At 43.0% G+C, this 27,616-nt stretch overlaps 2 protein-coding genes across 4 annotated transcripts; one reads left to right on the top strand and one right to left on the bottom strand.

Moving 5' to 3' along the window:
* Window positions 1-851: 851 nt before the first annotated feature.
* lrch4 (leucine-rich repeats and calponin homology (CH) domain containing 4) lies at window positions 852-17,845 on the top strand. Of its 3 annotated transcripts, none has more exons than XM_011606509.2 (18): window positions 852-1,263; window positions 6,670-6,814; window positions 8,497-8,626; window positions 8,791-8,896; window positions 9,132-9,378; window positions 9,498-9,594; window positions 9,736-9,841; window positions 9,946-10,049; window positions 10,125-10,171; window positions 10,627-10,794; window positions 11,064-11,126; window positions 11,235-11,286; window positions 11,401-11,464; window positions 13,122-13,223; window positions 13,299-13,396; window positions 13,656-13,793; window positions 14,888-14,965; window positions 15,260-16,772. In XM_011606509.2, exons 1-18 carry the CDS (start codon window positions 1,092-1,094, stop codon window positions 15,476-15,478), a joined length of 2,136 nt encoding a protein of 711 aa, XP_011604811.1. In that variant the 5' UTR covers window positions 852-1,091; the 3' UTR covers window positions 15,479-16,772. The 3 variants fall into 3 exon arrangements, with proteins under 3 accessions (XP_011604811.1, XP_011604810.1, XP_011604812.1); XM_011606508.2 differs by having other exon boundaries at window positions 854-1,263; window positions 11,232-11,286; XM_011606510.2 differs by lacking the exon at window positions 15,260-16,772 and adding an exon at window positions 17,576-17,845 and having other exon boundaries at window positions 855-1,263; window positions 11,232-11,286.
* A 1,028-nt stretch (window positions 17,846-18,873) lies between these two features.
* Window positions 18,874-26,466, bottom strand: senp3b (SUMO specific peptidase 3b). The gene is made up of 12 exons (XM_003966765.3): window positions 26,295-26,466; window positions 25,229-25,354; window positions 24,064-24,777; window positions 23,335-23,442; window positions 22,658-22,769; window positions 22,347-22,494; window positions 21,973-22,020; window positions 21,740-21,817; window positions 21,268-21,405; window positions 21,109-21,192; window positions 20,921-20,971; window positions 18,874-20,801 (listed from the first exon to the last, which is right to left on the bottom strand). Exons 2-12 carry the CDS (start codon window positions 25,314-25,316, stop codon window positions 20,691-20,693), a joined length of 1,680 nt encoding a protein of 559 aa, XP_003966814.1. The 5' UTR covers window positions 25,317-25,354; window positions 26,295-26,466; the 3' UTR covers window positions 18,874-20,690.
* Between the last annotated feature and the right edge of the window lie 1,150 nt (window positions 26,467-27,616).

Genomic DNA, 27,616 nt, shown 5'->3' on the forward strand with positions numbered 1-27,616 from the left:
GGGTGGTGTTTATAAACCTCAAAGGAACAAGAGGGCTGTACTGTCCAATTAAGACTGTCTACCTACGCTTATAAGAATATCCTGGGTATGTTTTTGAGACAGTGGTATTACAGCATCTGTTTGTGATACTTTTTAAACATAGTGAAGAAAAACTTTAAATTGAATGAAAAGGACATTTACATATTCCAGAAATTAAATTGAAAATTCATAAAACATACTCTACTGGTTAGGGTAGTTGGTCTCTACTTGATGTGCAAATGCCCCCCCCCCCCCCCCCTTTTTTTGTACAATAATAATGAGTAGAATTCTTTGAACAAAAGGGAGCAACAGCCCAATGTATTTTTCCTCATCAATGCATGTTAACAAAGGAGTCAAGCAGAGACTTGGCACCTAAAAAGCTCATCTACCTTACTTCTTTCTTGCTGGTTGCAGCCTTCCGACACTCCGCCATGAAAGCTACAGATCCGCTTTTAGCTATCAAAATAAATGTACATTCAAAATAAATGTACATTAAAAACGGCATATTATCTGAATTCTTAAACAATCTGCTTTATTTAAAATATAATTTTTAAAAAACTTCTTTTCGCAGTGCAATGATGATTCCACAGTTTTTAGGTTCCTTATGAACGAGTTTCACTGTTTGTTCGCTATCTAGGTGAGCATGACGGCTTTTTAAGCTTTTAAAACTATTTTATTCAAAGCAGTGGTTGATGTCTTAACAGTATTTAATGTAAGATATATTTTGAAAAATTGATTACAGTATTTGTTTTCGCTCAGTATATTTCGAACTTTTATTTTGAAGCGAGAATTCAGTGTTCCGTAGTGAAGCACATTACCTTGACGCGACTTCCTGGAAGAGTGACAGCTTGTGTTGCTTTCATTTAGTCAGTGAAAAGGGAGACTCCTGTTTGGTGAGACGGGATTATAACTTGATGCCGTCGGATTTTTGATACTTTTACACAACGCTTTTATAGGCGACTTTTTTATTGACGAATCCTGGCACAGGGGTGTAGTTTCCTGCGGCTCCAGGGGGTATGAAGGTGGAGCAGACGCCTGAAACAAAGTAAAGAGGAGGTAGATCTTTACGTTTGATGGCTGCTGGGGATGGAGCCCAGCTGCCTGCTACAGTAGCGGCCAGCAGGAGCGTGGAGAAGGCTCTGGAGGAGGCTGCCGTGAGCGGGGCTCTTAACCTATCAAACCGAAGGCTGAAGGAGTTTCCGAGAAGCGCCAGGAACTACGACTTGTCCGACATTACGCACGCAGGTTCGCTTTTTACTTTCTAGCCTCCCGGCCAGCGCGAGCGAGCTAGCTGTTACCACGAGAACGCCTTTTGTTACGTCGCCACCTGCTTCATCTCTAACGGGAAAAGCCCGTCCATTCTCCGAATTTAAACCGATTTCGATCTTTTTTACTGTCAGCTACAAAAATCCTAAACGAATGATTAAGACCTCCTTCAGCTCCTCCTTCCTCAGGTTTATCTCACCAAGCCGCTGATAACTTATATCATGGATGAAAAATGCTCTCCTTACTTGAGTCATTTTGTATCTTTTCATGTAAATGTTCCTAGATCGAACTTTCTACTTGCCAGTCCGTGATTTAAAGTCCAAATGTGTCTCTGTTAAATTGAACTTGAAAGTTTTCTTGAGCTGTGCAATTGGGAGCATCCTTGTAAGCATTTTGGAAGGCTCTGGCAATAACTGAAAGCTGGTATTTGATATTAAATTGGACATTGGCTTCTTCAACAGTCTGAACATTTATGTGTGTGCGAGGTGAGAAAATACCTTTGCTTGGCGAGAAGGTGATTACCACATCTAGGTTGCTGTAATCCATCTGACAGCAACTTTAGAACTACTCCCTTCTGCTTTCTGTGCTTTGGTAATCATAACCATCTGCTCATAACATGTCAGGCCCAGACATTGTGGGATGCAGAGGCCTTGAACACATCAGACCAAAGCGGCCTCAATCAGATGCTTGCTTGTTTCTTTCCCAGAGCAGATTTTTTTCCAAGTGGCTGTTCACATTATTTAAAATAAAAAAGTGACCTATAATGGATGGTGTGAACAATTGTGTGACCTGCATGTATCGTAAAAGCCCGGGACCTTGTGCGGATCAGTGTTTATGGAAGTGAAAATACAAAGAAGCCAGTAGCCAAGGAGATGAGGGTTGAGATAGTGTTTTCAATTTAATTTTACACTTATTATGGATGGATTCGGGTAAACGTGTGCATTCACTTATATCGCCGTTTCCTCCATTTTTAACGTCGTAATCTCCTGCCTGCACAGAACTCTGATGAATTCTGACAAACAGCCACATCAGGGTCACATTGAATTCCAATACAGGGTGACATTACTCTTTAGATTTAGGTCACTTTTTTTTTTTTAAAACACCCTGTATTCTGATCCCATTGCAAGCTACAAATGAAGATGGCCCGAATCTGATTAGAAAAAGGCTACATGCTGGTTTTTTGCTTTTCCTTTTCCTTTTTTTGCTGTTCAGAATAGCTACGTTTGCATTTGCTTTTTTTTTTTTTTTTTTTTTTTTTACAATCTGATTATGATAATTTTGAATAGAAATAATTTCACTATTGACAGAGGCTTATTCAAACATAGGTGTAAGCAGTGACTCAATGATTCCCTGTGATGTGTGGTACATTTTGCCCATCAAATTAGCTGAAAACAAAAGAGGCAGCTATTCCCTTGGTAAACAAGCACTGTTAAATTGTTCCTTGGTCTTCCTCTCTCCCTGTACTCTCTCATATGTGCGGGATGCCTCCTCCGTTCAATGACCCATATCATGTGCTGCAAACATTACTTTTGCTTCTGGTTTTTTTTTTTTTTCAATTTGGGCTTCAGAACAGCAGTTTACACTTCTGTAATCAATGCAAGGGTGTAGGCTACAGCAGGACACTCACATAAAATGACTCTCGCTGGTTAATCTGGTGCCTCTTCCACACAGAAGCAGTGAAGTGTAGCACAAAGTGTTAGCAGCCAATGCAACACCTTCACGTCTCAGTAAGTTGAGGTTCTGGGACCTGTCTATTCATAGTTCTTTAGCTAACTTGCTCTGCTAAATGGACACAGTATGAATGAATGAAGTTGTATTGGCTTTTCACATTCACCTTAGCCTTTGTGTGCAGGACTGCAATACTGCTGTTCTAGTTCAGATTGTTTGTCTCCATATAAATATGGTTAATATTGTTAATAAAAAGATTGAGCTGGGTCCTTTAAGGTAGAAATATAATCCGATTAAGGCTACTTGGGCTTGCTATGTGAGTGTAGTCTCAGGTAATGGGTAATGGAGCGTAGGATGGCACTGATGTAAACCAAATCCCGAGGAATGTCAAAGTGAATGTAACCATGTACAACATGGGGGTCTGCAGAGACAAACTGGCCCCAGGTGAAATACTGTACAAAGAGCAGTGTAGGAAGATCCCAAAGAAGAACAAGGATAATTGACCCCTATCTGGATCTTCCCACGCCCCCGCATGGAGTCGTGCCCATTGTGATCGGCTGGAGCCAGATTAGAACAGCAACTAGTCTTATTTTCAAGGGAGCTCGTTACACACAGGAAGAGTAAATGATGTCTGTTGCTTCATGGAACGTGCAGGAAATGGAGGTGGGACCTTGGTTGTTGGGTCATGTGCTGTGACATGAACGACACCACTCTGATTGGAACTGGGCCTGAGTTTGGTCCTCTGAGCATTTGCAAAGTCTCCACCATGGAGCAGAGTCACTTCTCCCTGGTATGCAAAAGTAAAGCTTAATCAGCTTTGGTCTGCTGTATATTATTTTTATTATTTAGCTTTATTTAGAGGATCAATGTCTCGGTTGGGTGACATACCGTGGTCAAAAAACTCTAACGTCCACTACATTAGAGAGGCAATGCCCTTTGCACACCCTACATGCAGTTGATTGTGCAATGCATTCCAGTAAGCCCTTTCAGACTTGTCCAGTTAAATCAAGCAAAAGACATTTAAAATAAAATCAAATAACGCTAGTGATTTTCAAATTGATAAAGATGGTTTTAGTTTGACAGCAGTTGTCTTAGAATGGAGCAGAATAGTTATTCTATTAAAAGGCAGAGAAATACAATTGAAAACCATAAGCTGCAGTAGGCATATGGTCCATCTCATTAGCTGTCACATAGTGATAACAGCTGGTCTTTGAGCAGAGGTTCTCAAGTTTACAGTAGTCTCCCCCACCCCTGCAAAAGTGTAACTACATGGGCACTTTACTGAAATAGCAAGTAAAATCCTTTTGTCTCTGTAAAATCATGTAAAAATAAAATCAATAATATTTCAACTGTGCAAACGCTTCTAGTCAAACCAAACATGCAAATGCAGAGAGACTACAAATTTGCTGTGGTTTTCTGGTCTCTGTGCCTCCCGTGCACAAGTTTAGCTTCAGGTTTCTCTCTTAGTTCTTGACAATATTCTAAATTGTCAATATTGCATCTTGAAATTGTGTTGTTGGATCTGTTTTGCCTCATTTGTCGCATAATGTACCACATATCCTAAGCACAGGGAGTCAAAGATCCTCTCTGGGAAATTCTGTGTGCAACTTTGAATGAAGCGTTTGCTCTGCTCTTGACACGTGTTGCTGTGCGTGACACATGTGTCACCATATTTTCTTGCCCGTCCCTGAAGGCTTTAGCGTAATCGTTGGAACGGAGAAGTTTGTTCTCGGCCTCAGATGCATAGTCAAAAAACACTTGAAGCTGACAATATTGGAACATGTCTGGCATTCGGAGGGATTGAGCTGATTATTTAACTTCTCTGATGATAAATGATAAATGCGTTTGTCTAATCTCCTAATGATGAAACGGGTGTATAGGCTCAGTCTTTAAGCATCTGAATTGGTCATATACAGCAGCATACACAGGAAGTCTGGGGTCTTTAAGCCAAGTGTTGTTGCTAAATTTAGCTTAGAAGAGTGCAGCATGTAGTTGTAGAATCAGTATGTATGTTATCTATCGATCTAATGAACCGTCCCTCTATCTGTCTGCCTCTATGCTACAATAATTGACTGTTTATTAAAGGTGTTGCCAATAGCAGCCAAAAGATCATCACGTTCTCTGAATCGATCAAGGTTTCCATGACTACAAAGCTCTGACACAACTCCGTTTCCAGTCAAAAATAAGAGCTGACTTATCAATCGCTATTTAAGTGGGGGGTTTTGTTAAGCGACTGTTGCCACCGGCAACGAACGATCAGTGTCTACTGGAGGGCAGGATGTGGTAGAATCATTTCCTGTTGTATATATGAACAATCACAGTCTCGGTAGTAGACGATACAGCTGCGATCGTTAAAGCAAGTGTGGATTTTTTTTGCTGATGTATCACTGGAAAAGTGTTAAACTGTTTCACTGTTGGCGGTAGCCAGCTGCCACTCCCTCCTGGACTCGGCGGGATTATTTGTTTGTTTGTGTGTGCGTTGCAGCCTAAAATTCATTTTCATAAGTCAACGGTGAAAGTTGAGCTGTGGTGAAAGATTTACTGCTAAACCGTTGCAACTGACTATAACATGTTTTATGTTCTTTGTAGGTTTATTTGTTTTCTTCATGTCCGGAGATGTTTCAAGTGTAACTGACGCGTAAAGACACGTAATCTTACCGGGGCTTAAACGAAAATGTGCAACATTTTCCAGTCCAACAAGACAAGGTTGGCAGATGTGATTGATGAATCACCACCAAGACAAGAAAACATGATGACATTGTACAGTTTGCACATTATTGTTCTTAGGATTTGTTCAGTGTAAAATGGGCTCAGCCTTTGGTGCTGTTGTGTCTCCATCTTTGTTGTGTACATAACGGCAATTACATTGTTCATAGTTTGTCTTGGCTGAAGGAGCAATCTTGGCTTGTTCAAGCAAAACCATTTTTGAATTTGCACAACAACTTACTTGATATAAAAGCGCTTGTCAAAGAGTTTTATAATCTTCCACAATGTTGCAGCTTTTCTGTACAGTAGCAAGAGTCTGACCTGTGACTTGCTTTGGTCACGACGACATTATTTAGCAAAGGTTGTGCACAACATGCCTTTTTCTCTTAAGCTGTTGACGGGAATCTAAAATCTGCCTGTGACGCAATGATGACACACATGGAAGTGACTGGTGTTTGGAGTGTTGCACTGACACATCTATTTGTGAGACGGCTTTGCCATGGTGATGTAGGAAGTTGCAAAAGAGTGTAGGTGGCGGAAGATTCAAGAGTCTTTAGCGTCGTTATGCAATCAGCTTTCACCAGTGGCATAATAAGGGATATGTTTGGTGGTGCTTGGCTTAAAAGTAGATGTTTGTGTGCTTTTCTTTGGACATGGCCAGAATAAAGAGTCCAAGCAGGGCAGAGGGATTCTGTGTTCAGGAGAAGGTTTTTCTTTAGCATCTGAGAAGGAATTCCAGCAAATTTGAACTTCCATAAGAAGAAAAGCTTTTGCTGGGGCTTCTTTGGGGTCCATGTGGTCATTGGGTCCTAAGACCTTAATGATCTGCTTGGTTTTTTCTGGTGTTCTGGACCATGAGCAAGATTCCTGATGTATATTGAACTGTTGATTTTCCAGTTTTTTGATCCTTAATTGGAAGGACAACATGCAGGACATGTCAGTCCATAGCTGCACACCAATGCCGTGTCTCTTTCAAGAAAAGTAATGTTTGCAATGTTGTTCTGTCATCAGATCTATCTAAAAACCGTCTATGTGAGCTGCCAGAGGAGCTTTGTCAGTTTATGTCTCTGGAGACACTGAGTCTTTACCATAATGGAATGCGTTCACTGTCACCCAGCTTGAGCAACCTCCAGGCCCTGACCTACCTCAACCTCAGGTAACTCACTCTCTATATAGCAGCATATTCATTTAAAGGTTAAAGAGACGTTTTATACAATATGTGTTGTTATATACTCCTAACATTATGCTTTAAGTGCACTCTTGTTTCAGTTCTTATATTCTGTTGACATTTTCTGAACCATAACTGTGTTTTATTGAGTGTTTCATTTTGGATTCTTTTTTTCTTTGTCCAAAGCATCAGTAGGTGATTTAGACCCAGCTAAATCAGGTTTAGGGTCTTTTCAAACATACTGGTGCGGATTTTCTTTTAAAATGACACGGTGTTTAATTGTTCTTCTGCTACGGACCTTGTTCACGGTTGTTTTCACTGTGATCCAAACACACCACTGGCATGTTTCCATGACAACTGACAGAAAAGGTTTTTTAATCTTTAGATGAAAGTGAATCATTTAAAAGACGTGATACTTTTTTCACCCAAGTTAGCAGTTGAGACACACATTCAAGTTCAAGTTGCACCAGTGATTTCCTTCGATATAATTGACTTCATTAATTCTCTAGTCTGATTTACACCAAATAGGCTTCGTTGTCTTGGCTGGACGTGGCCCCGACAAAATCCAAGGATGCGTCTTAAGGGGCTGTTCAGAGAAGTGATAGCAGACATTTTCAACATCTTACGCTCAGTGACAGCTGCTGGATTTACATGATTCTATAATTGGATTCAGTGTTTCCTGACAAACAGACCACAGACAGGCTGAGTTCTTCCACCATCACACCTACCATCACCTTCCCACAAAGCTCTGTAATTTTCTGCCCACTTTAAGGTGGAAGTAGATGTTTGTGATGTTTACTGTGGGGTTGTAAATTGAGCTGTCAGCTGCAAAATTTATAATGTTCATGATATGATATAATCTGTCACAATCAACAGGATTCTTTTTAATCATACAATGAGGAGGATAGATATAACTTTGAGAAGCACAATTACCATGATCCTCCTTTTTGAATGCAAGATTCTCCTGGGGTGCTGAAGGCAGCTGGTGGTGCAGCTATGAAGGAATCTCTGTTCTAGTTGTGTTGGACAGTCTCCTGCACTCAAAAGTTCCTCCTGTCTCACTAGCTGGGTTTCCATTACCCTCAGAAATGTGCAAAACCTGAATAGTGCAGCAAAAAATGTTAATGGAAATGCCTGAATTTTGACAAACCTCTCAAATATCGCTAAAATGCTAAGATAGAGAATATTTTGTTAGACATTTTAGACAAATTATATTGTCGATACTGAATATTGTCAATTCGACCACTGATGCGACCACAACCGTACCAACAGGTACAGGTTTTAAACATCTGTCTTTCTTCCAGCGAAGTCTCACAAGATGAGATTTCACCAGAATAACGAAGCTCGTGCCTCAAACGCCCTCCAATGGAAATGCGAACAAAGTGCAATTGTCACTTTTATTTTGTGAAAAACTGTAAAGCGAACCAGCCTACTGAGATATACAGTTTGATATGTAGGATTAATATTTTTCTGCAGCTTGTAAATCAAAAACCTCCTCCTATACCTAAATGTTTGTGCTCTAATCACGTCCATGTTATAGGAAATGCCTCTTGGTTCCTGATAGTATGCAGAATGATGAATGCTCCATCTTTGTCTGCATACACATGTAACTAACTTTTCCAAGGTCAGATAAGTCAAATATGTGCTTGTGTATTTGCTTGTCTCCCCAGTCGCAACCTTCTGTCCAGTTTACCCCCCTCAGTGTTCCAGCTTCCATTCCTGAGAGTCCTCATCATCAGCAACAACAAGCTCTGTTCCCTGTCGACCTCAATTTATGCTCTTACGCACCTCAGACAGCTGGTATGATTTGAGCCTTTACTCGCACAACCAATGCTGTCTTCCCTTAGCAACAGCAAATCCTTGTAGCTTTTGGGGTGTAACTGTTTATTATGAGTCTGATGTGAGATGGACCTCAGGGTCTCCTTCGCTCCATCAGCTATCCACTCTGTGTCCTTTGCCTTCAGGATGTCAGCTGTAATGAGTTGCAGAGTTTACCACCAGAACTTGGTCAACTGGAGTGTCTGAGGGACCTAAATCTGAGGAGGAACCATCTTACTACTTTGCCAGAAGGTAAACATTCAGTAGCTAATATCAATAACAGTTAATAGTAATCCACTCCAGCATTTCTCGGGTCTCCTTTAATGAGGGGAAAAATGACAACAGCCGCTTATAAGATTGACATAGTGAGGCAGCAAATCTAATAATGCAAATGTTTTTATACCATTCATTTATGCCAGTGTAACTTTCAAATTACTCTTTTATGGAATTTATTTACTAACTAAATAAACTCATCTCTGCTTTCTAGAAATTTCTGAGTTGCCCCTTGTTCGGCTTGATATATCCTGCAATGGCATTTCCCACGTACCCCTGTGCTACCGACACCTGCGTCATCTCCAGAGCATCTCACTGGACAACAACCCATTGCAAATGCCCCCTGCACAGATCTGCTCCAAGGGCAAATACCACATCTTCAAGTACCTTAATATGGAGGCCTGCAAGAGAAACCAGGAGGAGTTGGAGAGGCACCTTAGGCCCACTGGATTTAGTACCTGGTATATATCTGCGCGTGTATATAGACAGAGACAGATACGATCGTGCAGTAGCTCAGAGAAGACCCTTGTGAATAATCAGTTAACACTATTTACTTTTTCTCTCCGCATTTGTCTTACAGCCTGACAGAGCAGGAATTGTTCACAGGCCAAATTGGATTATTGGATTCTGGCTTCAATAGTGTTGAGAGTGGCAGCAAGCGGTGGTCTGGCAATGAGGTAAAAACAACACTGGTAACATAATGTGTTTTAGATGATAAGAAAAAGTTATGCAAAACAGCTATAGTGTTATAAAATTAATATTCTTCTGAAGTATTTATGCAAATGATTTGTAAGGGAGCCCAAAATGTTTTTGCCTAGTCGACAGATGATTTCTCAGAACGATCCCTTCGAATGACTGAGGTCAGCAGAGACCAGATGAACCTGGAAGAGGAGCAAGAGGAGGATGGATTTTCTCTGAAAACTGGTGAGTAACACAAAAGAGAAAATGCTAAACATTAGTCCGGATAAGAAACGTTTCTGAATCTGTGCAGTTCAGCACGTTGAGACAAACTTGTGTGCACTTTGCAGTGAACGGAGGAACTGACCACTTGGACTCAACTGAGAGTAGCATGACAGAGGTTGAGGAGGACGTTGGAATGGAACCACCACCTCCTCTCACTGCACCCACACTGGTACCGGAACAACTTAGTCCCAATGATTCTGTCAATAATAGTCAAAAAGTTACAATGTTAAACATACATTTCCAGAAGCAGAACGAAAGCTCTCCTGTCCATCAAACACAGGACGTATTCAGGTAAAAAAGTGTGTGTGTGTGTGTGTGAGTGTGTGTGTGTATCTGGGGGTGGGGGGGGGTCCAAGAGGGAAGAGCGGTGAACCAGTGAAAGGGCCATGGCTCATTGATGCATGCAGGGGAGGAAGGCTGGCCTAGGTGGTTCCAACAAGCTGTACAACTACTATACCTCGTAATGCTAACAAAGTTAATGCTAAGACGGTGTTGGAATAGGTGTCTAGGGGACAACATAGGACACAGACCAGACAGGGTGCCCGTGCTGACTCCTGTCAACTGCCAAGAGCACTAGTGGTAAACATCAGAACTGGAGCACAGTGAAGGTCTGATAATTCACCAGGAAGAAGGCAGGTTCAGTTCCAAATGTCTGAGAAGCAAACCCTCGTGTTAGAATCCAACTGCTCAAGGCTGTTTTGTGTTTAGGATATGAAGGGGTGACATTCTTCAACTTTCCTTTCCAGACCCAGTTTCTACGTAGAGGAGGGCCCCCCATCACCATCATCATCATCATCAGACGACTCCTCTCCCCTATCCCCCTCTAGTCCCACCATAGATCAGAGGAAGAAGCCCGGGACTTTGCTCATTTGGCAGGAGAGAGAACGTCTTCAGCAGCAGAGAGAAAAGGCCAGGTGAGATCTTCTGTGGATATTTGTGGGAAACCACCCGCTTCTGCGTTCAGAAAGGAAAGCACCTTGAAATGTGCTGATCAGAAATCAGACAAATGCATAATAAATGAGAAACCATTGAACCCAAATCTCTAAGGGTCCAATTCGGTGCAGACGTTCCTATGCAGCACCAACCCTTGCCGCAGTTTGTGTTTCACTGGCAGAAGTTCTACTCATATTTCCTAGTAGAAACAGTGCAATTAGCAAAACATTTTCAACAACTCTGATTTCAGTTTGATGAAGTGTTCCAACAAAACAGGAAGTCACAGCGTACCAAACATGGGAAGTAGCTCACTGTAAGTCATGCATTCAGACTTACACATCGACATTGACCTTCAGTTATCATGCACAAGTGTGTGTGTGTGTGTATTGACATATTTCTGGTGCCCTGTTTCCTTTAGCAGTGGATCACCAGAGAACAGCAACACGCGGTCTGGCCTCAAACACAGATGTGCAGTGAGTTGAAAATAGTATCTGTCTATCTCCTCCTCCTGCTCCTCCTCCTCCTCCTCCTCATCATCATTATCGTGAGTTAGTGGTGTGCTATTAAGAAATTTTGTGTTTTGTCAGAATGCTGAACAGATGAGCTCCGTGTCTTTTTCAACACGTCCGCATCCCAGCAGCGTCAAACCAGGTACCACACACACTTTCATTTATTATTATTGCCAGTTGCCCATAGTAACAGTTGCCGTGTTTACACACACAGCTTAAGCAGCTATGCTCAAAATTGGACTTTTCTGTCTTGTCGGACTTCTTCCTTGTCCCAGTTCACAGAGAAAGTCGGATAATAGATGGGAAGATTTCCTCCTCCTCATCACTAGGTGGCGATAAGCATCTTTTCAGAGGGTTAATACAACCCGCTTGACATAATATGGTGCATAATAAACAATTGATAATCAAACAGTTTTGATCATCTTGTACCTATTGTACACTTTACGTATTGTGCAGATAAGAACGCTCGCACTTGTGTTCATGTTGCAGACAAGAACGCCGGATGTTAACACTTTCTTGGAAGTTTATATCCAGGTCATACACCAGCAAGGGGGTTGTGGAGCAGGCATACATGTGTTGTCTAGTTTAACTCTGAATAACGTGTTTACTTGCTGGAGGAAAACAAGTTCCCATCACGTTATCTGCGTATTTTTAGAACCTGAGAGTGCCGATATCAGTCAGACTAATGCCTTCTCATGCGTTGCAGTTGTCCAGTTACAGTTGGTCTGAGGCAATAATTCATTTCTTGGAGCGTCCTGTAAACGTACCGAATGACTCGCACCAGTAGAGGGTCTTTTTAGCAGAAACTCATGAGCTATCATAGAACTGCCAATAACAATAATGTTCCGCAGTCAAAAACATGCCGATCCAAAGTTCCCGCACACATTTTAGGCATGTGTGGGGAAAAATTACGACCCTTTGCCTTCAAAGTCTGGGATTTTATAGGATTATAGTCCGTATATGTGTATATTTAGCACACAGGTTGTGATGCTCAACAGTTTCAACGTGTGGGTTAAAACTCGGTCAGGAACTGAAACAGAAACAGCCGAGCAGATGTTTAAAACTGGGTGAGAGCCAGTGAGCTGCTGCTGCCAGGGTGAGGTTGGGGAATTCTTCATTTCACCGATCACACAGAGTGGGCAGGACTGAGCCCAAGAGCAAAGGTACTGTTTACGTAAGCTCTCTCCCGGACAACTAAAGCAGGCGGTTCAAGACTCGCTGTTCAAGTAGCAGCGAGAGACGTGCAAAACATGTCAAGCTTATTCCCCCCTCAAAAAAGGAGCATCTGTCCAGACCTGCCAGAGACCAGCTGCAACCATCTGCTGCAGCTGGTGGTAGCTGCACTTCCAACATGGGGACAAAGCCAAGCGACTCAGTTGTGCACAAAAAAAGGGATGTGAAATCAGAGCAGAGCGTTCCAACCAATCAGAGGATTGGGGCTTCTGCACCAGTTACATCCCAGACTGGTTTGTTTTGAGAATCTTGTGGTTTTTGCTCAGAACGCTGGTAGAACATATAAGTGTCTGCTGAAATACTGGCAGATCCAGCGCCAGAGAGGTGCGTGATCGGCCCAGAACATATTCTGCAGCAGAACATATAGAGTAAATCCTGGAAGTCGGGACTTATTCCTATGGAGCAACCAGCTGAATTTCTTTAAAACCAAATTTTGGCTATTTGGAAATGTTATTTGGTAAAAACGAACTTTTAACATTTCCACTCTTAGTTCCAGTCTAGTCTCATCCATGCAGCTCTCTACACGTGTTATCACCGTCTCACATTATCTGACATGGACTCTGTAGATATGACGTCCTCCCAAAAGATGTCGCCTCCATCATCCCAGGCTCAAAAACCCAACAGCTTCCTTTTCCGCGCATCCTCCCACAGCAACGTCAGGCCGACAGGTACACACACACACACACACACACACACACAGAGTCAGAAATGTTGCAACTCCAACTGTTTTGGCGTTTTGGCAGGATCGGCCTACGCTCTCAGGGAGTCGGGCAGGAGTGAGTCGTGCATGGCTCTACGTTCCCCAAAAGAGGAAAGACCCGAAATCACACAGTTACGCAAGGTAAATATAGAAAGAGGTCGCTGTAGCTTGTTTATTCAAAAAAGAAGGTTGTGTGAGATCCTACCAGTATATTTGGAAGTAATTTCTATCTGTAATTCCTCCGCTGTTGCTCCTTATGTGTGTTCTTGATGACTACTTTAGTATCATCGCTCGTTTCTTAGTAACATGAGCTGCTCTCAACTGTCAACTGTCGGTGCTTCTAAGACTCTTTAATGCCGACGAGAATAAAGACGTCCTTAATACTCTGCCTGTGTTGAAGACTCTGGAGTCTCACCTGAAGATTACCCTACCAGAAGATCTGGGGGAGGCCTTGTCCAATGGCACCGTTCTCTGTCAGCTGGTTAACCACATTCGACCACGCTCCGTGTCCATCATCCATGTCCCTTCTCCAGCAGTGGTGAGTCTTTCAGGACCTTTTGGTCCCTTGAGTACTGTAGTTTGATTCTGGAAGTCAGAGTATTTGGTTCCCTGTTGCATGGCACGGATTAATCAAGGAAGCTAATCCGCCAGTTAACTTCATAATCCCATTAACCCATTTTGCACTAAAACCCCTTTAAACACAACCGTGGAGTCCTCACATCGTTACAGCAGCTTCTTAATTGAGCTGTATAAATGTAACTCTTTGAACTGAGCAAGTGGGTCGGGTCTTTTTCTCCCAACATTTATTTGGATCTGACAATTGTTAAATGAGGTCTTCATAAATTCCTTAAAGGTCCCATATGATGCAAAATACACCTTTTTCACACACAATTATTAGTTAATGTGTCTGTGACCCAAATCAAGTGAGTCCTGTTGGTATTTCACCTGAGATGCATTTGTCCCTCACACACTTGTCATTGAGTGATGTGGATAAATGGTTGGCCACGCCCCCTCAGTCTTGAGGCCCTCCCACCTTTACCATTGAAGGTAAGCCCGCCCTCAAGTTTTGCCTAATTAATGGCCATAACGCTGCCTCAGAACATCCTACAAACATAAAAAACACACATCTTTTTGTGGGTTGAAACCTTTGCTACCACATTATCCTCAGTTTTAGATTAATCAGTGCCCTGTAAAAGGAGCTGCTGCACTAACAAGAACAACCAGGCGTAAAAATGGTGTTTTTGCTTGCAGATGCGATTTCTCGGAACCCATTATTTCCTTGGCGCCGAGAACTCGTAGCCACAACACGGTTCTGGTGCGTGTTTCACACGTGTGCGACCCACACGCAGGCACAATAACATGCCGAGTGTTGGAGGAGGGGCCAGCCTGGTCTTTGAGCGGTTGCCATGGTGTAGGGAGGTGTGGCCATTGGGAGGGGGCGTGGCTTGGACTGAAACAGGAGGTTTTAGGGACGTCCTCTATTAACTCAAAATACATGTTCTGGGGACCATTATTTCTCGTAATGATGTAGCATGATATGAGACCTTTTGGATGCGTGATTGTAGTATTTTATGCACATATATAGCTCCAGCAGGACCCCTTTTGCAATGAGATTGTCGATATTATTTTCAGCCAAAGCTGAGCACGGCAAAGAGTCGAGTCAACGTGGAGAGTTTCCTCGGGGCTTGTCGGAAGCTGGGGCTTCCTGAGGTAAGGTATCCTGGTTTTCACTTTGCTGTCTCCTCTGTACGCAATAAATAATGTGACATTTAGATGCTGCTTGGTCTTTTTATGATGCGTTTACAGTTCTGTGCAGTTCAAGCTCACTTGTGTTGCCACATAATTCCCGTCAAGGTTTGACTGAAAAAAGATTTTTTTTTAACTCGCCTTCCTTTTTTATCAACTCATCAGTCCAACCATGACTCGGCATTATGTCTGCACTTTGTCGACTCGCTCTTATTTCTAAAATGAATGATCATTTTGATTCTCATTTGTCCTGTCCAGAAAGCCGTATGCACATGTTCTGACGTGCTTCTGTCTAACCTGTCCCCTGTACTGGACTGTGTGACGGCCCTGCTGGCTGTGGAGTGCGAGGGGGTAGTGGGGGAAAAGTGGTCCCACTCTTCCTCACCTTCATCATCGCTACTGTCCTTAGATTTCCTGCTCTTCTACTGTGCAGCCATGGCCCTGCTCTGCGTCCTCTACTGCTACCTGCTTACCTAGAAGAGCCAAATGCAATAGACTTCAAATGTGCTTATTATACACACGATGCTCACACACACACGCACACACACACAGATGCCAACCAGATCCCGCTCTGCACTGCGGCATCATTAGAGCAGTCAGATCCAAACCGTTCCCTAGAAGATGCTGAAGTTTAGTGTCCTTTAAACAAAATGAAAGCATTAAATGCATAGACCGAACTTGCACATTTGAGTGTTTTTAGTTTGAGCTGCTCTGTCTGCTGCTCCCAGTTTAGACCAGTGGTTAAAGCAAAGGCACTGTATCCATGTTTCTCTCCTTTCTCTTTTTATTTTAAGCCATTTCCTGGGTTACAAATGCAAGGAATCCGATGTCAAACCCCTTGAACCTTATTGTCCAGGAATAATGATAAATGCCTTGTCCTGTTTAATCAATATGTTAGGACCACGCTAGAGAATGTGCCTCTTCAACCTGTCTTTTATAATATTAAAGCGGGGTTCATCTGCAAACAGGATCCTTTATTGTGACATTGACATCCTGTGTTTTTCCTTGAGATAATAAAATGTGCATCCAATATATTACAGCAAAAAAAACCAAAACACAAAAACAACTAAACTGCATTTAAAGTGACAAAATGAAGGTAGGACAAATGATGGTGCCTGTTACTGGAGACTGAATGAGACCATTTGAGGCGTGCTGGTATGTTATTATGGTACATTGTGTGTGATTATCAATGGTCTGACATTGACAAGTGTAACCTGGTTAAAATTTATTTATTTAGATCCTCTCCTTTTTATTTATTTATTTATTGTTCCTTTTTTTTAATTTTTTTTTTTAGGTTAAACCACAGCTTCTTGATTTCGAGCGTTTATGCTTCGGTTTCCAACCCGCCTTTCTCCTAACCGAAGGGTTAGGCTCTAACTAGAACGACAAGTCAGGTTACGCTCGTATATGTATCAAAACGAAATGCAGAAGAATTGTGTGAGATGTTTTATGACATATTTTATAACAGATCTATATGGCCGAACCCATTTGAAGTTCACTGTTGTAGGTTCACCGTTGAGAGTCCACTGTATTTTCTTTCTTTGGGCCTTTTGTTCTCAGCCTGTCAACATCAGCGTTGTTCTTTCATTTTGATGTATATTTTATTCATTCAATAGAATAAGCATCATACAATGCCACAGTCACGAGGTTAGACCACTTTATACCCTTACATATGAGCACAGAACTGCTGTATCTATATATTTATATGTCACTGATGTATGAAGCATTTTTATAATCTAAAGTTCGTTTATTAAAATCCACTTAGACCGTGCTGCTTCTCTGCTCCTCTGCTTTTGTTCTGTTTGCTTTAATCTGCTAAGACTCCTAGTATCAGCAGCTGCACATATTTGGACTAAAGGCCGCCATCATCCCCTCAGGTAAGAGTCATCCATCCAGTCCAACAATCCAGCCGGGTTTTCCTACCTGGTAAGACAGAAAACCCAGCTGGATCGGAGCCCCGTTGGACTGATGATGACCCCCTGCTGTGAAAATGAGCAACCCCATCACCACCATAGACGCACCATTAGTTATCTCGGGTTGCCGCAACTGCTCAGATTAAACAACAATATGATTATTTCAAAACAAACTGCTGCTTATCAAGGTTTGTAGCATGTAGCACTTTAACCTAATGTGGGATTTATAAATGAGATATATGTATGCACACATGCAGCCTAAAGGCAGGCGGCATAGAGTTGGCAAAATGTGGCGTTACGAAGATGTGAGTCCGTAAGTGATGCCAAGATGAGAAGAAAAACTAGTCGGCTGTGAGGTCAGGTGGCAGGACTGGAGCCTTTAGTGGAGAAAAGCAAGCAAGCCTGGCTCCTGTTTGCAAAAAGACATTCACATTCTCCCAAAATGCACCACGATTTGATAAAACAAAGGTTAAAACCCCATTTATAGCTTGTTGAATGTGACTCATTCTGCAGACACTTTTATATTAAAATTCCAGCCAGCTAAAGCTTAACGACATCAGCCCGTTAGCGTGTAACCATGGTGACCACTGAGAGTTTCATTTAGGCTAACATATGACTTGAATATCACCTGCCTCCGCTCAGCTCTTTCATTCTCTTTCAGGATTCTTTGGGTTTCCAACAACCCATCATGGAGGACGAGGGGCTGAGCCGCCTGTCTCAGACTGTCCGGCTGTTGATCGACCTGGCAGGTGGCTCCCAGCAACCTCCCAAACAAAGCCCCGAGGCCAACAGCGCAACACAAAACTAGCTCCGCCTGCAGAGTTCAAACTCTACAGTTAAAAACAGTTGCAGACTTGTTGGGATGTTTTTGTTCTGTCTAATACGTCAACATCAATAATGTTTTTGATAATAAAAGATCATTAAGACCACGTGCCTGATAGTCTCTGATCATGCTGGGTGATGTTGCTTTAGCTAATAACCTGAGCCAATTAAAGAAAAAAATTCACTTTTTAAAACAGCTAATCTATCAAGCGTCAACAAGGGTCATCAAAAAAAACTTTACGGTGATTACAAAGGTCCTCATTGACCACAAATATGGTCTTAATTGAAGTCTCACAGGTAAATGAAAGCTCCTAAATGTCCAAACGACTTAAATGACCACAGAAAACACGACTGACACATACATGTGCGTTCTGTTTTTGTTCTAATGTTCCAAACCTTTTTTACTAGCTCATGGAGGGTGTTGTGAAGAATTTGGAATCATTTACTCTGGGAGGCTGGAAAACCAAAGTGTGAACAGTTATCTCAAAATTACAAGATATTTTCTCTTAAGGAGATATGTGATTTCTTCCCCCATACTGTTTCATATTCAATATTTTCATATTTCAATATTTTATTTTTGCTTTGGGAGTATTTAAAATTCTTGAGGATATCAGAGCGTAAAAATCCTGATATATTTGCAATATATTGATTATGTGCCATTCAACAACAATAACTCAGAACCCACCATCTATTAGTTATAAGTATGCATGTGTATGTGTGTGTATATACAGTATATAATTCATGTCATTTGTACCAGTTCATCACAGCTTCCACTAAAACCAGTTATGTAACTGGGTAAAGTGGGCGGAATGAACCCGTTCTGTCAGGATGGGCACAAATCTGCATTTCATGTGGAAACATTCCGCACCAAAACAAAATTTCGCTCTGAAATATGCAGTATTTGACATTATAACTGTGTAATAACTCATTGGTGGATGATATCTTCTCTCTAGGGACCAGTTCCCTGATTATAGTTAGACAGGAACACAGACGTGAGGACTTTAGTAGTGGTATGGATGTTTCCTAAAAGACTAAAAGAACCCTCCTAGAGCCAGATGTGTCCAACCCCACTTTTGCTTTTATACTAAATGCTGTTAAATATTCCACTATTGCTGCTCCATCAGTCCTTTTGATAAATTATCCAATCGTGTTTTCAGTTTATTTTAACAACCATAATGCATTGTACAAGATATAAAACAGTAAACTCAGTTGCAAAAGACCCAAAAAAAAGAAACAAACATAGCTTAACAGAGTGATATATAAGCATATAAAAAAACTACTGTAAAACGCCAGATGTACCGACAGCTCCCGTTATGAAATAGCCAACGTCCTCTCCAAAATATCCAGATCCTGCTTCGCAACTGAACGACACAATCAACACGTTTACCGACGGAGACAAACCGAGAACGGGTCAAACGCAAAGGTTTCCTTTTTTTCTGGGCGTCTGTGTGTTTGAGGCTGGACGAGGCAATTATCTACATCGTCTCCAGGAGGCGTTTCTATGTACAATCGGAGGAACGGTGACAGAAGCCTGGAACAGAGCTCAGCAGAGACCCTGACCAGGCTCAAACCTGCTGTAACCACGGACGACGCATCTACAGTCCAGGAGTTTGTTTTTTTTAAAGGAGGGCGACGGCCTCCGCACCCCCGAAACCCACAGCTTTCTTTATATCCACACTCCTGAACTGGTACCTGTCGGGAAACGGAGCGGAGCAAACATCTACAACGCCAAACGTTCTCGCTTTTGCTGCAACAGGGAGCATCAATTTATTTGTAATTTCATTTGGACCCGATGAATAAATGAACCAGGCTGCTGTAGAGTAACGGGTGGAGCGTCGAGTGGCTTTGGGAGAGCTTTGATGACTGGTTCGCTTTACTGGGGCGGTTCCGTGACGCTGGGAGACACAAAGGAACCAGTTACTGGTCTGCTTCAGGGTCCCTGCAGTAAAGTCCACAATTAAACTGCCCGTGCAGGATGTTGCTGCTGGGATTAAAGGCCGAGAGGTCAAACCCCCTCCGCTGAAGAATTGGGACACTTCTTTTGGAATATAGAGATCTGGCTTCCGTCAAATAACCACATAAGGAAGCAAACGAGGAAAAAAACAGTGCTGGGAACAACTCTGTGCATCTCACAGCTGAGCGGGGAATGCTCCACAGGCCACATTGTGTCTGGATCCACATGGTTCCGGTCTATAGCGTTGTTTTGTCGGGCAACATAGGTTTGGAAAGCAGCAGGGGAATTTGAAATTGTTTTTATCCTGCAGAAACAATTACAGCTTAGGAGAAATTGGAACAAAGATTAAACTCGTGGGGGAGAATGGAGGATTTGCTCGTGTAAAAGCAAAAACAAGCTCTGATTGGCCGTATAATTGGGTTTTAAACTGAATCATAGTCGGAAGGTTCAGTACAGAGAATCAAATTAAGCTCGTCGAGAACAGAAAGAATCATGACACAGCAGTTCTGCCCTTGGCAAGTATGAATTGTTTACACGTGATGCAGATGTTTGGGGTGAAAGATGAAATATCACAACTCCTCTCCGATGAACTGGCTCAACGTCGTCCCTCCTCGACCGGCCATCAATCACACCGTATTAATCAGAAGCTTACTGTGCACTGGATATTTTAAAAAGATCTTCATGCTCCATTTAAACTAAAAAGCACCAAGTGGACAACAATAAGATGGGGGATCTGTACATTTCAAAAGGAAAAGCTCGCCATGGTCTCTGCCTACAAATCAACCAGAGCTTTAAAAGGCTGAAAAGGGGGAAGCAAACTGAACTGATGTCAACAACAGGAGGCCTTTCTCTGGATAATGGCAGAGAAAAGTGGATTTGTTTTTTTCCCCCAGTCAATATCGGCTCCTGTTGTCGTCTCTGTATAACGTCGACGTCCCCACATCGAGTACGAGTTGGTTGCTGGAGCAGGTGGACTTGAAGGCGGGGGAGAGGGCGTAGGTCACAGGGTGAGCTTGCAGTGACAGAGTTCTTTGTACATTTGCCTCCTCAGTCGGGGCATATCCTGCTGCCCGAAGCTGAACGGCTGCCCCAGCGCCAGACACTTGCAGTACTGCAGCGTGAGGAGGACATTTGGGACAAATACTAGATCAAGATACTAGATCATACGAGGCAAACTTTAAATTCAAGCCAACATTGGGTCCCGTCTGAGCCTCTGAACAACAGACTCACCTGTAACACGAACGCGCCGCAGTCGCTGTCGTTGTTTTGACGACCCACGTTCTGCAACACACAACCCACCACAGATCAACGCGCGGCTCGTCTTTATTTGAATTCATAGCAGCAGTGAGAAAGAGAATTGATGGTCTTTATTTTCCCAGATGTGTGTGATTTGAAGTGACGGCGGTGAAGCGTCTGACCATTTTGAAAAAGCCTTTCCATCCAGTCAAGAAGTCTTGCTTTTCTTTTTTGACGGCCTCCGCTTGCAGATACTTAAAAATATGCTGGAAAGGAGGCGAAGAAAAAAAAAAGTTTTGAATTACTGAATCACAAATCCAACCAGACCTGCTCATTCTTACCTTTGGGCAGCGCCTGTTCAGGGTCCGCTGAGAGTCGAAGTAAGTTATAGCTCGACGGGGAATGTCAACGCTGACCAGTGACCAGTGAACCTCCAGATGAATCGGGATTAATAGAAGATCCTTCTGGAAGATGTCCACCTGATACAACAGGAAGTAGTGATCATTAAAAAGGATCATAGGAAACCGACTCTAACATAGGCTTCAAGGCAGCTGTAGTACACACAAGTCGCCACAAGATGGCGGTGATTAGCTGATGTCCCTGTGGAACTCACTTTTAGCTGAGCAGCCAGAAATACGAAAGTAAACACACCTGTTATTTAGACTCACAAAGGAAAATCACCTTGATTCTAATTCATTTTGGTCACCTCAAAATACATCACCAGCAGAAATACAGCCTTCCAATTGATAAACAGAATAAGCAGGGGCATATGTTGCCGACGTAGGAGACAAGGACAGGTCCAACACAACTTACATTTTTTGTCCACCTTTTGACACCGTCGTAGCCTTTTGTCCTTAGCTTATCGTAAAAGAAACTGTTGAAAAAGTGAACCTGAGAAGGAGAGAAGAAACAATCGTTTAAAGCAGACCCAAGCTACCCACGTCTCCCTTCCTCAGACAAACGCCTCTGGACATCTGTCCCTCTGGACTAGACCAACATCAGCAAGCATGAAAAGGCCTCCAGAAAGGACGGACGAGCATTTTTACCTTGTCTGGTACGGAATCCATCACCAGGTCACCGTACATGTTCATAATCTGAATGAGACAATTAACAGAGAGACATATGATGTAAAATACACAGCTTTACATTACAGACGATCATTTGTGTTGGTGAGAACCCAGAGGGAGCTACGCCGCGTGACCCCAAACGAGGTTAACCGGGACGCCCCCAAGGGAGGAGAACTAAAAACACAAGAGGTGAGTTTGAGACTTCAAGGCTCTGGTGAGAAAAAAGGGGCCAACAATAGAAAAACACTGTGACACGACCACCCGGGGAAAAGAGCCCTCAGGAAGAGGCGGCGCTGCTCTCCAGTCAATGCTCTAGGACACAGAACAGTTGTCGCTCCAGTTCAGTGTTGTACCTGGTCATTAAGCCAGTTCTGTCCATATAGAGTGCCGAGGTCATCCATGGTGAGAACATGGCGTTTGTAGTTGACCCGAAATGTTTTGGCCACAGCTGATCCGGAAGATCGCTGGAAGGCTTGTATTAGGTGCTGGATGACTGCTTTCCTAATAGCAAATCAGAGACACGGCCAGGAGGTTTTACACAAATCAACGATATGTTGTTTTTAAAGACATTAGAGGTCGCCGACCACCATCGGACGCTCAGGCCGAGAGCCTCAAACACCCGTTCGCCTCGCGGCGGCGGGGCCGCGCGTGTCAAGGCCTTTACCTGTGTGGCTGCGAGAAGTTCTCCTGGAAAATGTCCTGAAGCTTTTCCACGATGTCGTCCACGTGGACGGGGATCAAGCTGCCGTACTGCTGCAAAGACTCTTCAAGAATACCTGGAAAATGAGCAGCAACGCTAAGATTTAGGTTTAGCTTGTTTGTTGTTTCAATACCAAGAGGTCTAAGGTAAAGTTCTGAAGGTTTGGAGAAAAGTTTAATCTACAAATAAGAGAAAAAAAATTCTAATTCAGTTTTACAGGAAAAAAAAGAAAATTTGTCATTTTATGCCATTTTTTTGGATTTTTACTGGTCTATTGTGTCAATGGAAGACGGGCTAAACGCTGGTCCAGTGGACACCATGAAACGTGGCTGCCAGCTTAACCTCACATTTATGGAGGCGTCTGCAAAATAAGGACGTTTGAGGGCCAGAGCTTTATTTCCTGGTGTTTCTTTACCAAATGAAATATTCTGCCAAATCCACTCTTGAATATGAACCAACTCGTCCATCAATTGTCCAAATACTTTTGAGCTCCAGAAACTGCCACAATAAATGCGTGTAGTTTCCCAAAAGCTGCATTTTTAGAGCTCAGAGTCACATTTTGATGAGCATCGTGATGTGAGAGCAGACTGAAACCCTACTGAGCTACTTGCTAACAGATGGTAAGAGACTCTGATCCGTACCGGTCACGTAACTTATGTGTTCCTCAGTAATGGCGCGTTCTGCCGGTTTGACCTCCACGTCCCGTTTGGCTCTCTCCTCTGCCTGAGAACAGCCATTCATCTGATGATCTGGTAACATGAAAACATGAAAACAAAATACATGACCAAGGCGGCTGTGGAGTTGCGGAGAATCCTCCTCATGACACTGAACACCCCATCGGGACGTCCAATTTGGACACGAGAAGAGAAAACACAGCGGAATTACTGAAAGGATGACGTCATCGCCTCGTGCACCTCTTGGTGGCGCGACATCTCGCTCGGGCCAGTTCAGCAGGTAAGGTGACTTGCTAAAGTTACGGTTGTTAGCTAAACGGCTAATGACTAAACAAGCACAACTATTAGATTTGCAGCTCACAGCCTAAAATTCACAAGCAGAGGTGCTCAGAATGTTCCCAGGACGGGGAGGAGGGTGCCTCCAGGGGGGCGTGAGCACGTTGCCACGCCGACCGGAGCACACATCTCCTTGCACTTATCATATCACTCTCATCTACTGTAACCTCCACTTTTATACTTGTGTATATTTTATGACCAATAAGGGCCAATTGTCACTAAAACCCTTCAGGCTGCTGCCAGAAAGCTGGAAATAGGAAGAATTGCACCTTTCAGCACGATGACAACCCAAAAGCATAAGTCTAAGAGGCTTCAGAGTCAGCAAACACAAAAGCTTTTCCATCACGATAAAGTGTGTACCTCCATGGAAGCCTGGGATAGAGTCATCAATGCAGCCATCCTTGCCATCGGTGCCCGGCAACTGCTGGTATCTTTTTGTTGCCTTCTGCTTGCCGTACATGCTGTGTCTTTGCCATCTCCTGTGGTACCGGTGCCCCTGGGAACATAACCACTGGGCCCGTAGACGCCAGCCCTTCCAGTGCTGGGTCAGACGAAAGCCAATGCCTCTGTGGGTCCGCATGTGTGGCCAGGGCCGGAGCCTTCTCAGGCCCCGGTTCCTGCCGAGGGGGGGCCGAAATATGTCTGCGTGAGTCTGAGGGACGGGGTCCTTTGCAGGGACGTCGTGGTCTTCTGTCTTCTGCTGCAGTTTGTAATACTGGTGTTGTGAGTAAGTGTGCTGGAGAGCCTTGGAGGGGAACTCCGCAACCTCCCACTCCAATTCATCCTTTTCTCCTTCCTCTTCCACGTCTTCATCTTCCCCCTCCTCCTCCTCCTCCTCATTCTCCCAACCCCTAACTTCAAATTGACCTTTGTCTTCCCCATCCAGACAATGTTCCTCCTCCTCTTCCTCCTCCTCCTCCTCTGCATCTATTGCCTCAACTCCATCCATTCCACCCTCCTCCTTGTCGACGTACTCTTCGGTCCACACATTTTTTTGGCCCAGTCTGAGGTGCATGGGGCTCGGGACGCCATGTCCCGACACTGGGACAATGAGGTGGTCCCCAGGAATCCCACCTAAAAACAAATAGATACAATAAAATTAAACGTCACATAAATAATGACGTACACATATTTCACTGAACTATGAGCTCTCGAGAGATTTTCAACCAGATTCCAGTCAGGTGATTGGCATCCAAAAAATATCCAAACAAACCTTAAAATCTCAGCTGACTTTTCCCCAGCAGGATTTTTCTTCTGCAATGCAGCGTTCCGTGGCCATTTAAGTAAGTAGTTTGGCCATTTAAAGTAAAATAATCTGGATTATGGCTCACTGGAGCATTCAAAAGTTTAGAAATCCTTCTGAAACCGACACCCTCAGCATGTTGTGCAACCATATTGGTCGTCCTGAGAGAGCTCTTCGCTTTGACTCATCAGGGCGAATTTCTTGACGTCCATTATTACGCATAGATTGGGGCCCTTTTGTGGCTAAATGTCTTTGCGTGGCAATCAGCATCAACATCGTTACCTCCTCCTGCGTTATCCTGCCTCCCAGCAGGCAGACCCAGGTCTCCCTGCCAGTGGTTCTGGGCCAGACTACCACCACTGTCTCGCATTATCCACGGACAACTCACAACCTGCGCCAGCTCGTCACCTGCAAGCAACATTTCCTTAGTGCTTTTACAGAAGAGGACAACATACATTTCAACAAAACTCATCAATTTACATTCATTTATCCCTATAATCTATAAAATAGAGCTCATATTTTACCTTGGGAGTTTCAATCTCTTGGAGAATTTTAAATGTCCACAATTTGTTAACGTACGTGGAAGCGGTTAAAAGTGTCATGCTTTATTTTATTCACGTAAAATTCAAAATTCAACTCCATAAACTATATTTTGAAGCTCTCATGACAGTAACAGCTGTGAGCTAAGATCGGTCTAAAGATTTTGTTCATAGAGCGCAAATGTTTGCATTTTAAAGTAAGTAACTCCAAATGTTTTGGATTCTATAACTGAACACGATCCGTTTCCAAACAGAAAGTATGTTTCCATCATTTTAAAGCGGAGAATGCACCTAATCGGAACTTTACCATGTGCAACCCCAAGGCAACAACTTTAGCTTGCTAGCACAAATGACCAAAACCGAGGTTATAAAACTTAAATGGATGACAACAGCATTACAGAGAGAGGGGAATGCAATGCAAATCATCATCGATACAAAGATTGTTTGTAAAGCAGTTGGTTTTTTTTAAACTATTGATACGTCGCAGGAAATAAGTCTTTACCAAACGTAGCTTGTGTGCTAGCAACACCGTTGTCAATAGCACCAAGTGTGTAGCAACACTTATTTGACCACAGATTTTATTAAACTTTCTGAAGGTGGTGCACAATTGGTAAAATCAACCTGAAAGTATTCGGTCATACGTTCCTGCATGAAATATCTTACTATCGATGCAATAACACACATTTAGCCAAGATCCCGTTAGCTTTTTACGCTAGGTTGGGAGGTTTGCTAGCAACAACAGCCAACCAAACCCCGGCTGGGTGTCTCCGTGTTGCTTAAATAGCCATGTGATGCATATTTACACTCACCGTTAGAATGCAGATTTACGTAAACCTATATCCTTCAGAAATAATAATGGGGGTGTTTAATTTGTTTACAAGTCGGGTTGCTAATTAGTGATAAACCTCATTCAATGAAGTCAGGTGTTTGGAGCAGCCAAATGCAACCTCCCTCTGAACTTTAATAATGTGAAGCCCTTCCGGGTCTTCGTGTTCTTCTTCTTCGTCGTCGTCTTCTTCTTCTTCTTTGCGATTCTACGGTGGCGGCAAACTGTGTCAGTGTATAAGCGCCACCCAGTGGTCTGTTATGATAACTGTAATGGTTTGCGTTCTAATATTTAGAAAGAGGAAAACAAGCAAAAGAAAACAAGAAAAAACAACTTACATACACAGATTTAAAATTAAAAAAGGTCCCATCCCCAAGAGCACTCTTTATAATTACCTTATAACTCAACTTTATTCCTTCCATTTTTATTTTTCTTTTATTTTTCCTGATCGTGTCTTCTATAGTTTCTTGTCTGCAACCATCACATTCCCCATCTTGATTACTATCGCTATGTCGTTACATTCTATTGCATTACAGTTGCAGACCACCTTGTCCTCACCTGGAGCCCCTTTTACCTTCACGACTGCCTTAATTTTTTGTGCGATACTTTAAACAAGGTGTTGAAAACATTCCCCAGAGATTTTGGTCTGTGTTCCAATGGTAGCATCACACAGTTGCTGCAGGTTTGTCAGTAGCACATCTGTGCTGCACATTTTCCTGTTCCACCACATCTCAGTTGGTTTGAGATCCGGTGACTGTGGAAGTTGTTGGAGTATAAAGGGATGGACATGCCCAGCAACGCTGCAGCATTTAACTGATGCTCAGTTGGTTCTAAAGGGCCCAAAATGTGCCAAGAACATATTCCCCACACCACTGCACCAGCAGTAGAAGCAGCCTGAACTCTTGATACAAGGCAGGATGATTCTTGCTTTCATGTTCACACCATCTGAATGTTGCTGCTGCAATCGAGACTCGTTAGACATGGCAACATTTTTCCATCTTCCATTATCTAATTTTGGTGACACTGTGTGACCCTGTGGGCTGTAACCAGTGGTTATTTAAGTTACTGTTGCCTTTCAATCATCTGGAACCAGTCTGCCCATTCTCCTCTGACCTCTCACAGCAACAAAGACATTTTTGTCTCCACAACAGCTGCATACTGGATATTTCCACCATTCACTGTCAACACTAGAGATTGTTTTGTGTGGAAAAAGCCCAGTAGATTTGGTTTGTAAATACTCACCTGGTACTGACAACCAGCCCTTGTTAGAAGCCACCAAAATCCGCTTTCTTCCTCATTCCTTCC

The sequence above is a fragment of the Takifugu rubripes genome, chromosome 8 (assembly GCF_901000725.2).
Source record: "Takifugu rubripes chromosome 8, fTakRub1.2, whole genome shotgun sequence".
Lineage (NCBI taxonomy): Eukaryota > Metazoa > Chordata > Actinopteri > Tetraodontiformes > Tetraodontidae > Takifugu > Takifugu rubripes.

Coding starts and splice junctions, on each gene's coding strand:
- lrch4 (XM_011606508.2), top strand. CDS start 1,092: ATGGCTGCTGGGGATGGAGCCCAGCTGCCTGCTACAGTAGCGGCCAGC. Junction 8,897..9,131: donor TCTTACTACTTTGCCAGAAG/GTAAACATTCAG, acceptor TCTGCTTTCTAG/AAATTTCTGAGTTGCCCCTT. Junction 13,397..13,655: donor AAATCACACAGTTACGCAAG/GTAAATATAGAA, acceptor CCTGTGTTGAAG/ACTCTGGAGTCTCACCTGAA.
- senp3b (XM_003966765.3), bottom strand. CDS start 25,316: ATGCGAGACAGTGGTGGTAGTCTGGCCCAGAACCACTGGCAGGGAGAC. Junction 24,778..25,228: donor GCAGGATAACGCAGGAGGAG/GTAACGATGTTG, acceptor ATTTGTTTTTAG/GTGGGATTCCTGGGGACCAC. Junction 21,193..21,267: donor TGAACAGGCGCTGCCCAAAG/GTAAGAATGAGC, acceptor CCTCCTTTCCAG/CATATTTTTAAGTATCTGCA.